This window comes from Pelobates fuscus, chromosome 2 (assembly GCF_036172605.1).
Source record: "Pelobates fuscus isolate aPelFus1 chromosome 2, aPelFus1.pri, whole genome shotgun sequence".
Lineage (NCBI taxonomy): Eukaryota > Metazoa > Chordata > Amphibia > Anura > Pelobatidae > Pelobates > Pelobates fuscus.
In genome coordinates, this window is record NC_086318.1 from 418,639,557 (window position 1) to 418,656,945 (window position 17,389).

The 17,389-nt window shown below is 38.3% G+C and overlaps 1 protein-coding gene across 3 annotated transcripts in view; it reads right to left on the reverse strand.

The window, feature by feature from the left end:
- Nucleotides 1-2,634: 2,634 nt before the first annotated feature.
- Nucleotides 2,635-17,389, reverse strand: part of PAK5 (p21 (RAC1) activated kinase 5) — a 149,782-nt gene continuing 135,027 nt past the window's right edge. For all 3 annotated transcript variants that reach the window (XM_063444015.1, XM_063444014.1, XM_063444016.1), the window contains 5 exons: nucleotides 16,864-16,997; nucleotides 9,044-9,170; nucleotides 5,739-5,864; nucleotides 4,273-4,407; nucleotides 2,635-3,664 (listed from right to left, as the gene is read on the reverse strand). In XM_063444015.1, coding sequence (XP_063300085.1) covers nucleotides 3,509-3,664; nucleotides 4,273-4,407; nucleotides 5,739-5,864; nucleotides 9,044-9,170; nucleotides 16,864-16,997 — 678 coding nt within the window. In that variant the 3' untranslated portion in view covers nucleotides 2,635-3,508. The remainder of the gene's footprint in view (nucleotides 3,665-4,272; nucleotides 4,408-5,738; nucleotides 5,865-9,043; nucleotides 9,171-16,863; nucleotides 16,998-17,389) is intronic.

Here is a 17,389-nt window from a genome sequence, read left to right on the forward strand (position 1 = left end):
GTGGCTAGGGCTGCATAAAGTAGTTTAGCTACTAAATGGCAGAGAATTTGTCAGTTAAGAGTACAGGGGCATGATCTATACACCAAAATGACTTAAATAGGCTAAAGTTTTGTTGCTTAAATCGTGTCCCAGTAAACTCTGACATTATTAACAAAACAACATATTTCAATCTTCTGAAACAAACATTTAACCCCTTAAGGACACAACTTCAGAAATAAAAAGGAACCATGACAGAATGTTTCCGTCATATGTCCTTAAGGGGATAAACAGTTGTCCTTACATCCCCACGTGGCATGCTACAATAACTTGAAGGCAAAGATCCCGTAGTGATATCGCCCTCGTTATTGTTGACCCACCAACAGATACCCGGACATTCACACTACATCCATGCTGTACTTGTGTTCTTTACTTCTGACAAAACAAGCAGTACTTTTGATAGAACAAAGAGTTGTTCCCATTAATATTTTTTTACAATTTTTTTTAAAAATGTAAATGTAATTTTGTATGGCACTGACCGTATTTTATGTTCCAATGGAATTATAGTCCATGTTTATACCATCTAAAAAAAAAAACACAATAACGGTTTAGTAATAAAAATACGAATATATTTCAAGTCTCATCATCATCCATTTATTTGGCTTTGCCTTTTAAAATGTGAATGTATTAATTTGGAACACATTGATACGAAGAAAAGGCTTTTTAGCCATTTCCGCGACTTCAAAACCCTTCTTTGTATTTATAGCCCATCCTTGGATGATGAAAGTGTTTGGGCAAGCTTAGATAGAAACACATGCTGTGGAAGTTCGCTCTTTCTAAAAATATATAACTATACAATGTGGATGTGAAACAAATCACACATAACTCAGTAATCACACGGCTTTTAATAGCAACAGCTCAGAAAGAATATTCCAAAGTTATAGTTATTGCTTGAGTTGTTTGTTTAAATGGATACTCAAGGCACCATAACTACTTAATCTCATTAACATGGTTATGGTGCATAGAGACCTCTGGCACCATCCCACTTCTACATTAATGATAGACAGCTGAGCATTAGTTATACTCTTCCTTGATGGGATGAAACCATGAGACCTCAGTGACCTTCATTCATTGTGGAGCTCAAGGACCTTCATTTAGGGTAACACTGCACAACAGAATGAAGCTAAGGGCACCATAACCATTTCGATAAGACGTAATGTATCCTGAGTGTCCCTTTAAAAAAAACACGTCATGATTGGGTTTTGCTTAGTAAATAGGGCCCATTAAATGTTGATGTATAGAAAAAAAAAGCAATGGTTCAGTACATGCCATGTAAAACATTAACTGGGGTTTATCGACTAAACACAGAATTGCAGTGAATTAAAAATCAGATTGAAAAATTTAGTTAAAAAAACCCATAATGGCACATGACAGGTGAGTAGCATGCTGTGATACCATCATGCCCCACGGTGATACAAAGAAAGACCAACATATAGAACGATACAATCTAACGAACAATGAACGGAATGACCCAACGCATGTTTTCCAATGACCACTTTCATTACATGCGAGTCTGTATATTGGTGAGCAGTGCTCACATGCACTATTTATAACCCCTAAACCATGGCATAAAGGCAGAGGGGAAGGAGAGGACACAAGAAGTGTGCGGAGGACTGAAATGCCTTTAATACAATGGAATGGACACCATAACCAATTCGATAAGACGTAATGTAGACTTTTCCTGCAGAGATTTGTATGTATTCATTTCAACATCTACAGAAAAATTACAGTTTAGGAAGCTATGGCTCTAGAACAATGCCTAAATGAAACTTTAGATTTTCCCAAAGTTATAAGGGCAATAAAAAAATTAAGAAATATCCCTGTAAACGTTAAGCTTTAGCAGTACACGTCTAAGAAATGAGACCTGTTCAGATACATGGTTTTCTCTGTATTTTGCAAAAAATCAACAAAACTACTGAAAAAAAATAAAAAATGTCCCTGTAATCATTTCATCCACTATTCTTTTGTTTGCTATTGTTTTTCATTTCACAGATGCGTTTCGCCTCAAATATCTGATATTACTTCACTTTAGAGTCATTTTTATCATTATAAAATATATTTCACATGAACTGTTGAATGCTTAATAAACAGCTGAACTGTTCAATAAAGACAACAACGCTCATTAATAAATAAAGTTTATTTTGCACTGAAATAATTATGACTCAAGTGGTTGCAAAACACAAATCTATTTAGGCCTAACATTGACATGCAGTTTCATTCAACAAGCAACACAAATCTGTAGCCATTCATTTTTTTGACATAAAAATAAAACAGCAGCACAAATGTATCTTAATCAAACACAGCCTACAACATCATCACAATTAAAATAATGTGAACATTTGGAAAATACCCGCTTAATATGTTGACTGCACTAGTCAACTGGGACAAAGAAATTATTTTAAAAAATGGGCTAAAAAGAGGACTTAAATATAATAAAATAAATATATTAAATTCTGCTCTCTCTTTTTTAATCCAGAAAAAAATTCAAGTAGGGCTGCAAGCTTGCATATAACTAATAAATAATAAGTTAATTAAAATAGGAAAATATTTTATATCAGAAATAAAAAAAAAATACTTTATTTTAAATAATCATAGGAGGCATCAACACATAATAGTAATGCAATAATTTTGCTCCCTTAATATAAATCAGTAAATGCATTTTCTGTGCATCCTGTTAATACATATATGGTGTAGAAATCAAATGTATTTTTTTTCATTAAGATTTGATCAATTGACTGAATACTGATGGTTTTAGGTAGATAATCAGTTAATGCCAACACGTTTAATAGATTTAACATTTAGTATTCAATAACATTTGATTGTTGATGAAAGGGCCCAAAAAACATAAAAAAAAAGAAAATGCAAACCACTCCCGTTTTGAAAATTTCCTGATGTTTTGTGTAAGTTAAATGTACGCAAAAGAGACACTGAAACAGAGGCAATGGTGTTTTCCAAAATGGCTATAAAAGTAGGAATATTTTGTAAAATGTTTGGTAATTTACACCTGGTTTTTGAACTGGCACAATGTTTACATAACATCAAAAACTGCAAATTATCAAAAGTATTATACAGAAAATTACAAATTCATTTCAAAATACGATACACTCCTACTTTTGAAAAAAAGTGCATTTTACCTCAGAGGATTTCTGTAATATTTAAAGAAATGCAGTTTATTTTCCTTCATTCATATAAGTGTTGGGGATATGTCTAGATCCTTATCTAAAATCACTTCAAAAGAACCATTGTAAAAAGTCAGCATTTTTTTTTCTTTTAATTAAAAAACCCAAACTAAAATTAAATGTAAATTAAAAAGAAAATTGAAAAGTGAGGTTTTTGTTTTAGTACACCCCAGCTTTTCATTGTAGATGTACAGAAATATAGGCAGTTTTAATACAAAGTGGATTTTGTTAACATTTTTGTTTCCCAAATAGTTGGTTGAATCTCATTCCGGTAAAGCTTTCAGAAGTGAATCTTAGTGGTGTCGGTATTGCCTCATCAAAGGGATGATGCAAGATGGTGGTCCTGAGAGTTTCAAGAAAGGGTGTCTCAATAGTCCTTGTGCTGTTGCTCTCTGAGATGGTTCCCTCACCAGCATCAAGTCCAAGAATCCACGCAGAACAGAAGAAACCTGACAAAGAAAAATAAACAGAATGTTTGCGTATCCAAACCTCTCGCACTGATAAAGGGGAATGTCAACAAACCTTCTAAAATCGTAGGCATGCTGGTAGGGTAATTAGAGAAAATGACAACAAACATATGAAAAAATTATTTCAACTGAAATGATGTGTTATGCCTTCTCTTCAAGAATGAATTTGGATACAAAAAGCGATTGGATTATATATTTATACACTGTATCTTGAGAGGACTATACGTATATTTAAACACGACAAACTCCGCCCAATTCCAACTAATTTTTCACCTGGTAGGAAACTGATTAGGAAACAGTTACCAGCAAAACTAAGTATAGCTTAATAGAAGTATTTATAAAAGTACCAGTAGATGCTAATATTTCAGTCTAGTAGGGCAGTAAAGGAGAAACAATCCACAGGATAATTGTGCAAATACTATTAATGGATTTTTTCTTTGTAGAGTGGGCATTTTAGAAGCTATTTATAAAAAATTAGTTCCTTTACCCTATATAATTTTCATTGTAAAAATGCCCTGCCAATGAAAATGAATGTCACACATATGATTACATCAATCGATTAGAAAAGTGACATTAGATTCATTTTATACCTGATGCACATCTTTGACTCGGGGTGGTAAATTATCTCGAATCCGACGCATTGCCTGCAATGGCGGCTCATTGAAATAAGGAGGTTCTCCATCAATCATTTCTATCACCATAATACCAAGAGACCAAATGTCCACCTATAGAAAAAAATATAGATTAAAGGTTTATGGATTTACCATTATTATTCCTGTACTTTTGTGCTCCTCAACCAGAAGCTTTAGTACATGAGACCATTGCTGGTCTAGGTTTGCCTGGCATTCAAAAACTGGACACAGATGTTAAATACAACATAAGAAAGGTCTTTGTTGGCAGTAGGATACGTTGTTTAGGCTAATATATCTAGAGGAACGAAAAGTTATGTGTTAAGGGGTAGCTGAATTTTAATTGTGAATAGATACATAAAAGATAAAATGACTCAGTTGATCTTACACAATAAAATTGTGTCAAACATAGCCAAAAATTATGCAGTGATCATAATTCTAGTCTCCTATGGGAGGTCTTTACATTTCTAATTCGCGTTCCAATAGCCCACAATGTAATCATAAAACCTTCTCAAACAAACATCAAGGGGAGGGGAAAGGGCAGAGCTATCTGCCAGTCCCAACCTAATGTTGTCACCCTCTATCTCAAAACACATGAGGAGGCAAGGAAGGCCCAGAGCCCTTCCTTGGTTAGTCCCTTTTGCCACATATTATTATAAAGGGGGGCAACTGATTGAGCTGGTTAATGTGTATGATAGGATAGCTCCACTGTAACAATATAGTCAGAATTAATTTCTCGCCCACTGGTGGAGTAAAACCCACCAGGAGATCTTTTGTTACAAGTATGATGCCAGGGTCAAATTTGTGAAAGCAGAGAGGAACACAATTACAGTTATGAGTAGAGGAGGTATTGTCTCTTTCAACTGAAAACGTCCATTTTGGATGTCTGGATATATTTAGTGGTAGAAGAAAAGAAAGCACGGAATGAATAATTGAAGAAATTAACTCAATAACACAAAGTTAGATGAATACAATTCTGCAGTATAACGGCTTAGTCAATGTGCTCTGAATTTAGAACCATATTGATAAATGTGTTTACAAAAATATAAAATAAAAATTGCTGTTATTCACCAAAGGCAAATCACTATCTAATTCAATAATTGATGAACTAGAGATGATTTCGGGTGCAGAGATGGGAATTTCATAAATAGAATTAAATTGTGAACATCCTACAAAAATATATTAAATGGAGTCAACTAGTCCAATTCATATATATGACATAATGCGTTAATGTATTGTTCTTCAAAAAAAACTTACAATTGGCTCTTTACTTTGAAAAGATGTATTTAATTTTTTTTAAAGGAAAGCACTGGATATAATAATGCTCTTTCCTGGTTACTAAAAAAATTAAACTTTCCTTAGTCAGGCTCTTACATTTTATAGACATTTGCCAGCTTTATGTAAAAATAATTGTTGCCCATTCTAACCTCCGTTCCGTAAGGAAGTCTTGATATAACCTCAGGTGCCATCCAGTAAGGGGTACCGACCAGTGACTTCCTTTTAGGGACTTCCTTGGAAACTTGAGCACAAAATCCAAAATCAGATAATTTTATCTAAAAAAACAGAAAGGTATATTTAGAGATATATATAGTGAGTACACAGGACTGGCAGTCAAAGGAAGGAAACCTCCACCCAAGTATTTGTTTTAAAGTAATTTGGATATTGCGAATTTAAATGTATTTTCTATTAAATTGTAAAACATAAAGGTTCATTTACAGAAAGGGGGAAAAATATAGGTTACTTTAAAAGTAGAACATCAGCAAGTTAAATGGTAAAGATACTGAAAGCTCAGCTTGGGGACCTTGCAGACAATGTGACTCTGGCAAATCCATGTTTCTTATAACATCAGTGGAGGCTAAGCCTAGAATTGCATAGTAAATTTGGCAAACTTCACTCGGCAATTGGAGCACTTGGAGGCTGGCCAATCTGATTTATGAATATATCAGATTGAGCACAATAAACTGTGTTCCCATTATTTAATCTGACATTGTTTCGTATTTTGCTTTATATTTTAGTGAGATATTTTACTTCATATTATACTGTAAATATTGGTTAATCTCAACATTCTTAGTGACTCCACTCTCCAAAAATGTAAAGGGTAATTAAGAAGTGGGGGAATACCAGCTGTCTTTTGCCTCTTTGAAAATCTGATCCGCAGCTCTTTTTAATTATATATTATGGCAGAAAGTCTAGTGTATATCTTACTAAAGCACTAGGAACTCAGAATGATTTTTGAATAACTTTGGTACTGCTATACACTGATCAGCCACAAGATTAAAACCATCTGCCTAATATCATGAAGGTCCCCCTTGTGCTGTCAAAACAGCTCTGATGCATCAATGCATGGACTCCACAAGACCTCTGAATGTGTCCTGTGGTATCTGGCACCAAGACATTAGCAGCAGTTATTTTAAGTCCTGCAATTTGCAAGATGGGACCTCCATGGGTCGGATTTGTTGTTTCCACACATCCCACAGATGCCCAATCAAATTGAGATCTGTGGAATTTGGAGGCCAAGGCAACACCTTGAACTCTTTATTATGTACCTTAAATCATTCCTGAACAATTTTTGCAGTGTGGCAGGGTGCATTATCCTGCTGAAATAGGTCACTCTTCCATCAGAGAACACCATTGCCATGAAGCGGTGTACGTGGTCTGCAACAACCTCTAGGTAGGTGGTACGTGTCAAAGTAACATCCACATAAATGCCAGGTACCAAGATTTCTCAGAAGAACATGGCCCAGAGTATAACACTGCCCCAGCCTGCCTGCCTTCTTCTCATAGTGCATCCTGCTGCTATCTCTTCGCTAGGTAAACGACGTGCACACACACACACACGACTATCCATCTGATCTAAAGGAAAATATGATTCATCAGATCAGACAACATTCTTCTATTGCTCCAAGGTCCAGTTCTGACATTAATGTCCCCATTGAAGGATCTTTCAATGGTGAAAATGAGTCATCATTGGCACTCTGACCAGTCTGTGGTTACGCAGCCCCATACGCAGCAGACTGAGATACACTGTGTGTTCTGACAACTTTTTGTCATGGCCAGCATTACGTTCTTTCAGCAGTTTGAGCTAGAGTAGCTCTACTGTGTGATTGGACCAACAGGGCTAGTATTCTCTTCCCACATACATCAAGTAGCCTTGGGTGCCCATGACCCCGACACCGGTTAACCCATTGTCCTCCCTTGTACCACTTTTGGTAGGCACTACCCACTTCATACTAGGAAGATTCTGTCCCAGTGATGTGTAAACACTGCTTTTTTTCTATTTTAAAGGTGGTGGGTGTAATCTACATCCAATAAGGAACATTCAATCATTGAAAATAAATATACGTTGCTGTTGATAGCATCCCGTCTGTATTTCATTATGGCCTCCTTAGTGTTAGAATAATGGAAGCGGACTATGACATCTTGTGGAGCTGCACCTTTAGTTCTTCAAGCCCACAGAGCCATGTGGGCACAATCTATTAGTCATTGGTGCTCAGGGGTGTTTGGTATAAAGGGCTGGATTATATTCCTCACTTTTTCGGTTAGAGGATCTTCGTTAGGGGGTAAGCCCTGAAAGCGTAAATTATTACTTCTGGATCTATTAGAGAGGTTTTCAACAATAGCCTCTATTGCTTCTACACATGTGGTAAGGGAATTCTAGTGGTTTATCAGCCCAATATAGGCCTTGACAATGTTTTTTTCTTGTTGTTCAAGCAAGGCTGTTCTTATTCCAAGGCTGTGAATCTCGACCTTCACTTTCTGTGAACTGTGTTAATTTTTTTGCTAAATAAGTCTTGACCTCAGTTAATTTGTTAAGGATCTGGCTTGTTTCACCACTATAAGCCTCTGGTGGGTCCAATTCGGTAGATGATGTGGGCGAGGTTGAGCCACATGGACTTGATTGGTAACCATGTTGGGAGGCCTGGGAAGCACACACAGCAGCCAACGTGTTCACACAGTCTATAATTTTGGTGTTTACATATGAGCAGTTCTCTCTGCTAGCTTTGGTAAGGCTTTTGTTCACTGTGTGCTTGTAAAAAGTGCTGTTTTCAGTGAGACTTACTAGGAGCTATTAGATCGGTCAGACCACGTCCCCCAGAATTTAATTTATTTTACTAACCTCTGCTTTAAGAGCTTTCAAGATCAGAACATTAAAGCCTATATTTGCACTTTTGTTCTACTAAAGCATTGTAGAAATATCCCTTCTCTAACATCATGGGGACAGAGTGCCAGTCCCAAACTTATGTTATCGTCACTTTCTATCTCTAAACACATGAGGAAGAAAAGAAGCCCCAGAGACCTTCCTTGGTTAGTCCTCTTTGCCTCATATATTATGAAGGAGGGCAACTGATTGAGGTGTTTAATATGCATGATAGAATTGCTCCACTGTAATAATATTGACTTCATTGCTAGCCTACTGATGGAGCTAAACCCACCAGGAAATCTTTTATTAGATATGTGATCTATAAAACTTACTAGTCTCTCCTTAACCATTTGAAAAGGTACATGTGCAATTTTGAGGTTTATAAATATTTAATAGATACTCATACAAGGAGATCTGAAAAGGAGAGTAAGCGCGGAATGAATAGGTGGAGAAATAAACCCAATAAACACACAGTTAGATTAAAAAACATTCTGAAGTTCAAAGGCTTAGCCAATAGACTTCGACAATGATTACTGTATCTGATGCAGGACAGTAACAACTGTTAAAACACTAAATCAATGAGACACTTACCCTTCCATCACTAGTAAGGAGTATAGAATCACTTTTGATATCCCTATGAATAACACCCTGATTATGCAGGTATGACAAGGCTTTCAGGACAGACAGACAGACTGTGGCTATTTGTTCCTCATTCATTCTGGAAAATAAGACGGAATGTCAATGATACACAGTGAAGTGGGTCCTTGGTAAGCATTAATGTTTTGTTTTCTGGTCTTCAAAAGTGTCCTTCAGTACTTTTTGAATAATACATTTTACTTTCAAAACACAGAGGATTGTGAAGATGCTTTAAGTCTTACGATTAAATATATGTATGTATTTAAAACAAACAGATTTAAAGTTTCGTGTAGAGCAAGCATGTCAAACTTGCGGCCCACACGGAGTATATTTGCAGCTCGCCTCACCTGGGGCCGCTTTGTGCGGTGGCTGCGACCAGCCGCAAGACAGGAAAGATATTTCCTGTCTGATTCTTGCCTTCCCTCACACGGCCGCAAGAGGGCAGAGTGTCTGTGTCTGCAGAGCAGGCCAGCTACTCCCCCTTCACTCCTGCTCGCAGTGCCAGAGGAGTGCCTGGCCTGCTTGAACAGAGAAGAGCAGAGCTGGAACTGGAGGAGGGGCGGTTTATCTTAAGGTAGGAGAAGAGGGGCTTGGAGCACCTTCCTGTTTAGGGGGTTAAATTGGGGAAGGAGGGCAGTATATTCATTTGAGGAAGGAAGCAGTATATTCATTTGGAAAGAGTGGGGGCCAGTGAATTAAATTGGGGAGGAAGTGGGCACTGTATTAATTTGGGGAGGGAGGGTGCCAGTGTATTAAATTGGGGGAAGGAGTGGGAACTGTATTAATTTGGGGATGGAGGGTGCCAGTGTACTAAATTGGGGAGGGGGAGCAATGTATTAATTTGGGGAGGGAGAGGGAAGTGTATTTAATTGGGAGTAGGAGGGGACAGTGTATTAGAGTGGTGGGAGGGGGGCAGTGTATTTAATTGTGGGAGGGGCAGTGTATTAGAGTGGTGGGAGGGGGGCAGTGTCTTTAAATAGAGTGGAGGGAGTAGGGGCAGTGTATTAGCTTAAGGGGCAGTGTATTAGATTAAGGGGCAGTGTATTAGAGTGGGTGGAGGGGGCAGTGTATTAGATTGGATTTGGGTAAATGTATTGAATTTGTGGGCAGTGTATTAGAATGGGGGGAGGCGGCAGTGTATTAGATTTGGTCTGCATGGAGGCGTTGAATTCTCCCCATGGTGAGGCTGATTGACCGTGCAGCTTTTTTTTTCAAATTTAAGATTTTTATTTTCAGAGAAATAGAAACCCAAAGTGGGTATCAAACAAAAGATGGGGAGGGATACAAAAAAAAAGAAGGGTGGGGGGGGAGGGGGGTATATGAGGCGACATGCCTTTATGGTGTTCCTTGCGCAGAAGGACATATACATGACATCTTCGATTATACAAGACAAAGTGAAGCGAACTTTAAATGCATTAATATTGAAGTATAAATTGTCCAAATACATCACTGTATATACCTTGTATCATTGGACCCCAAGCGAAAGCAGACCCCACATAACATCCAAGGACATGTAGTATAATGCTGTTGTTAACCTCTAACCTAACTTGGGGTAGGTGGTCAACTAGAGGGATTAGGTTTTCGACTAGTGGTTCTAGAGTTAGAATCCATCACAGTGAGCCACGGTGTCCATATCCGCTCAATCTCTCTCCTTTGTGTGTGCGATTCTGCGGAAAGTATCTCGTATTTGTAGTATTGTAGTATTCTATTTATAAGTTCTTTGCGCGTAGGGCATTTTGTGCTCTTCCAGCATTGAGCCAATAAGTTCCGCGCTGCTAGAATAACCAGAGAAGCTATTTTCTTGTATTTTCTGTCCCATTGATCCGGGAAGATCAATAGCAGAGCTAATGTTGGTGTAATGGTAGATGTATAGTTCAGAGATTGGAGCAGTATTTGCTGAACTTGTTTCCATAATGGTTTTATTACCGTGCATTCCCACCATATGTGGGTCATGGTGCCCTCCTGTAACTCGCACCTCCAACAGTTAGGTGTTGTGGAGGGGTAAATTTGGTGTAACCTGTGCGGTGTAAGGTACCATCTGTACATTATTTTTTTATGTGCCTCTATGTGTGAGGAACAGGATGTCAGGCCTTTCAGTGTATTTAGTGCCTTAATCCATTGTTCGTCTGCAAGTTTAGGGATACCTTCTTTTTCCCATTGTTCCACATATTTAAAAGAGTGGGGCTGAACTTGGTTCAGTGTCGCTTTATAACATAGTGATAGTGATTTGGATTTAACTGGAGCTGTGTGGCATCTGGAGATAACATTTAACGTTGGTATGATGTTTTGCGTTGGGGATCTTGTTTGAAGGGATACGTGTGTATTTATAACGCTTTTGAGTTGTAGGTATTGGAATGTGAAGGAATTAGGAAGGTTAAACTGGTCTTGCAAACTCGGAAATGGTCTAATCCCTGATGTGTCGCAGACGTCCCTAATATATTGAATTCCATGTTTAGTCCATGATTGTAATGACAACCACGGAGTTATCCTTGTGAGTGTTTCTAGAGGAGCGTGTATGCAGTACTTCCCCTTTTCTGATAAGGTAGCCAGAAGTTTATCCCAATATTTGAGGGTCACTATAGATGAGGGGTACAATGTTAATTTTTGCGGTCTGTGTATTTTCGGTGCCCACATCATATGTAAGATGGGGTGAGGATATGCTTTGTCATCTTCCATGTCTACCCATTGAAACGTGTGTTTAGGGGCATGGAGCTTTATTGCAGACTCGAGAATAGCAGCCTCATAGTAGGCAGCAATTTTGGGTAGTCCTAAGCCTCCTGTGGATTGTGTCTGTTGGAGTAGGTGGATCGGCAGTCTAGGTTTTTTCTTGTGCCAGATAAATTTGGATATAGTTGTCTGCAGTGTTTTTAGTATACGTGAAGGGATTGGAAGGGGTAACATTCGAAACACATAAAATTTTGGGTAGTACTATCATCTTTGTAGTGTGGATACGGCCTAGCCATGATAGGTGTACATGATCCCAGCCTTGAAAGAGTGACGTGCACATGTGTGACAGTGGGTCATAGTTCAGGTTCACAGTCTTGGTGGCATGTAGAGCAAGTTTCACTCCCAGGTACGTTATATAATTCTGTCTCCAGTCAAATTGAAAAGTCTGGCGTAATTTATCTGCTCGCTGTGTGGGTAGGTGAAGCGGTAGCGCCTGTGTCTTAGCCGCATTTAGTTTATAGTATGATATTTTCCCATACTCTTGCAGTATGGTCATAAGACATGGTAGTGATATATCAGGTTTGGAGATGGTTAGGAGGATATCGTCCGCGAACATTGATAGTTTGTAATTTGACTGCCTTATGGGTATGCCAGAAATTAATGGATTTTGTCTGATTTTTATTGCCAGAGGTTCTAAGGCGAGTATAAAAAGAAGTGGGGAGAGAGGGCATCCTTGTCTTGTACCATTGGTGAGATTCAAGGGTGCTGAGAGAAACCCTGACTGATAAACTCGGGCCGTGGGATTTTTATATAGTGTCATTATTCCTTGTATCATTTCCCTCGGGAACCCATATTTAGCGAGGATCGTTGTCATGTATGCCCAGTTAAGTCTATCAAATGCTTTTTCAGCATCCAGTGCCAATAAGAGGCTTTCTGTTCTCTCTGTGTCTATATGAGCCAATATATTGAGGATCTTTCTGGTGTTATCGGAGCCCTGTCTGCCCTTGATAAATCCCGCTTGGTCATTGTGGATTATGCGAGTTAGTATAGGGTTTAGTCTATTCGCTAAGAGTTTAGCATAGATTTTAGTATCGCAATTTAATAGGGAGATCGGTCGAAAGTTGGGGCAATGGGTTGGAGGCTTCCCTGGTTTCGGTAAAGTAGTGATATGGGCTTGTAGCATCTCGGTGGGCATGTTCCCTTTTTGGAAGCAGTGGTTGAACAATGTCGTTAGGTAGGGTGCTAGTGTGTCTTTGTAGGTATAGTAGTAAAGGTTTGTAAACCCATCGGGTCCCGGGGATTTGTGTTTCGGGAGTTGTTTTAAAATGTCGATAATTTCCTGTATTGTGAATGGTTGTATCAACCTTCGGCTCTCTTCTGCAGTAATAGTAGGTAGGGGAATGTCTGTTAAGAATGCATCTATGTCTTTTTGTTCTGGTTTATGGCAGTCTGGGCCCAATGCTAGGTTATAAAGATCGCTATAATATTTGCCGAATTCGTCTGCTATTTCCTGTGGATCAGTAAGTTTAACTCCTTCTTTCGTATGTATAAGGGCTATTTTGGTTGCTGCGGCCTTTGCTTTTAGTTGCGCCGCCAAGACCTTCCCTGCTCTATTCCCTTCTTTAAAAAATGTGTGTTTCATTTTAGTTAGTAAGTATGTTGTTTTAGCCATTTCCATGTCTCTTAATTGGGCTTGTAGGTCAAGAATACGTTGTGTGGTATCGTACGAGGGTGCGTGTTTATTGGTGTGTGTGAGTGTGATCATCTCAGTATTTATAGCTATATAGGCTGCCATGCGTTGTTTTTTATTATAGCTAGCGTGCTTAATAAATTGTCCCCGGAGGACCGCTTTATGGGCTTGCCATAGCGTTGCTATGCCAATATTTCCCGTGTCATTTAGGGAGAAGTACGCTTCTAGTTCTGTTTTGATTTGTTGAACTAATGTGTGGTCTGTTAGAAGGGAGTCATTTAATCGCCATGTACGATTCGCGCTGGTCGGGTGTTGAGTTGTCAGGGATAGTGTGATCGGAGCATGATCCGACCACGTGATATTGCCTATAGTTGAACAAGATATTTTCGCTGTACGGTTTGATGGGAGTAGAAATCGGTCAATACGGGAATATGTGTTGTGTACCAGAGAGTGATGCGTATAGTCTTTATCCAGAGGGTGCAGGGCTCTCCAGATGTCAGTGTACCCATGTGTTTGTAGAATGTTTCCCATACGGGTAGTCATGCGAATTCTTTGTTTTGATGTCTCATGTAAGATCTTAGATGAAGAAGTAGTGTCGGAGGTTGGGTCTAAAATAAAATTGGTGTCGCCACCAATGATGATTTCTCCAAATTTGTGGGCATTAGTTAGCGTGAGGATATGGTCTAGGAATATATGGTTACCACTTTGTGGCCCATATATATTTACCAAGGTATATTGGGCATTGTTGATTATGCACTGTATAAGGAGGTATCGTCCTTTTTTATCACTTATTTGTTTTATTAGTTGGAAGGCCACCGCATTGTTTATCAGAGTAGTGACTCCTCTTTTCTTTTTTTTGTATGTGCAATGGTAACCTAACGGGAAGGCTCTGGAGGAAAATTTTGGGTGGTTGTCGGTCTGAAAATGAGTTTCCTGATAGAAGGCTATATGAGCCTTATGTTTTGTCGCTTCTTGTAAAGCCATTCGACACTTATGGGGCGAATTAAGTCCCTTAGCGTTGATCGACAGGATGTTCAGCGTCATTTGAGTCTTAAGGATTTGGTGCTATTTGTATGTTGGGAGGGTATATCATCTCTGTGTAGGTGGTGTAGTGGGTCTAGCCCTACTGTTTTCAACCAGGGCGGTAATTTTTTATAAAATGGTAATACGTAGTATTGGATCCCCAATAGTTGACCCTTGATTTCAATCTCCTGTGCAGGTGAGATGCACATGAACATGTCTTGGTGGTGTTGCGTCGCCATGGGAGGAAGGGGGAAGGGAAGGATGAGTGAACTAAAAAATAATAACCAACTATATACAAAGAGAAGGTCTCCAACTTGAGACCAAATCGTCTTAATGTTTGTTGGGCACTGAAGCCCTCTCGGGGGATGGAGAGTCCCTTTTCTTTAGGGTGAGACCTGTCGTCTAAGGTAGGGTATTGTTTTTCCATCAGTCCCTTGACTTGGGTTGAGGCAAACGTGGGTCATCCCCAGGTATTGTTAATAGTATCTTAATTGTTAATGAGTTATAGATGTATAGAAATTGTCATCTATTTATTTAACAGTTTCATTTTTTTTTTCTTTATTTATTTATTTATTTTTTTTCTTTTTTCTTTTCTTTTCTCTTTGTATGCTACCTATGTGTTGAGGTAGTCTGAGGTGGCCTTTAAGTGCCTGTCACACGAACCTAGTGTCTTGTTGGGGTCTATTGTCCATTTGATACAGGAACCGTGCAGGGGGATGGTGAGCTGGGGGACATTTAAAAAATACATACTTGGAGGAGTCAATTGGTTTAATTATATCCCAAGTAATGACCATGTTTTGCTCATTTCAATCCCTACTATTAATGATGGAACTAAATTGAAATGTTAAGACATTTCTAGCAGTAACAATATAATCCAAATTTAGCTTTCTCTTGTTGCCAGTGAATATGGGTGCCCTGTAATTTTACTATTTGAGTAGGGATCCGTTTACCTAAAGTGAATCCCTACTGACTCCAGGTGCAGACCCTGCTGGGAGCAGCGGAGCTACGATGGAGTTTTCCTGTATTACAGGAACACTCCAAGCACCATAACAACATGCTAACTTTTTGATTTGACTTTTTACCAGGGGTTTTCCAGGCATCACTTCCCACCTCTCTGGGGTTGCTGTTAGCTCTGCCGAACCAATTCCTGCAGTGCAGGGCGTCTTACCCCAGGTAAGAAGTCAATCTTTTCTAAAACAGTTTGACTACTTACATTGAGGAGTGAAAGCCACTAGAATGCACTGTAGTAGTTATGGTGTGTGGATCTTTCCTTAAATCCTATTTTAGGATTTAAAGACATAATTATCCATGCATTCTATCTATTTAAAATTCATTGTCACTTTGTTCTAAAGTTTGAAATCTATTATCACAATGTTCTACGGTATTTTAACCTCACAAGTGTATTTAAACTCTGTCATCTATTTTCCTTTTGTGTAAACATTTTAGAATTTAATATAGTATTTTTTTATATGAGCATTACTCTGAAGCCATATCACTCCCACGTTTTATATATTACAGAAGGTGTAATGCACCCACTTACTGAATACTATTTTGATCGTAATTAGCAACATGGCAACAGGGAGTTCGTTTTATCTGCGTTTCTTTCCTCGCTCAGTTATACAGGCTGGCCCTGTCATTTTTCCTGTTTTTTCTTTTCCTTTATATCAATGCAATATCATTATTTAACCCAGGACCATTTTAAACGTCGACTTGTTTTTCATTTCAGTCTAGTTTAACTAACGGCAAGCTCAGAAAACACAAACTGTAGGCACGGTCGTCATCACAAACTCTGGTTTGTAAAAGAGTTGAGAGTAATTCTGGTATACACTCATTTATACAATGAATATAATTAAAGATTGACCGATTGCAGGCTTTATTAAACGAAACTGGCACTTTCTTTATTGTTCTTTAGCAACAACTCCCAAATTCCTTTTCTTTTTACCTCACCACTATATACATATCACTATTTTATTGAAGGACATAATGCATTGATAAGGGGGAAACCTGGGACGTTTGTACTTTTTTTGTCCTTCAAATACATTTTGGTGGCACAGTTTGTGCACTTTGCATCTGATAGCACTGCCCTAGTTTTTTGTTTTGCATCAAGGAATGGACCCTCATCGATGTCTGACACCATCAGTTTCATCCATAAGGTATGATCATTGAATCATCATGTTTCAAAAACTTTGGACTATGAAGTGCATCAGTAAATACAACTATTGTGTAAATATATACACATCTGAAATAAAGCACATTGATGACCAGATTTTCTCCATTATTTATAAACATTGTTATCCATCTTTGCAATATACCAGTTTATTGTCAGTGCGTCCACGGTATACATAGTATTAACTGTACGTATGTGTATATTTTTTTGTGACTGTTTATCCCATACCTTGTATGAGTTACGATGTCTGTCAAAGCTCCACCTTCAAGAAACTCCATAACAACCCACAACTCGTCGCTAACCAAGTAACTATTATACATATCAACCACGTTCTCGTGATGATAATCTCTCATTATTACGACCTATAAAGAAAGCACAGGAAACGCGTAGTAAAGAGTAGTGATTAGCTCAGTGCTTGTTTATTTATTTAGCTTTTAAAGAAAAGGTACCCATACATTGTTTACCATTAAACGTTTTAAATATAATCTATTCATATTTTATCTTTCCTTCCAAATGCCCATAACTCTCATCAAAACCCTGATCTCTAATCCTCAGCCATTTCCGGATTGATCAAGACACCAGCAAAATAAATCTCTCAGGCCAGCCTCGTAATCTATAGCTTTTTATTTGAGAATTAAGTAACATTTGAATGTATACACTGTAACAAGTGCACATGCAAATAATTTCTCGTTGGAAAAAAACATTAAAACGCATGCGTGTCCAGTGTCTCCACAAAAATAAGATCGTTCAGTTG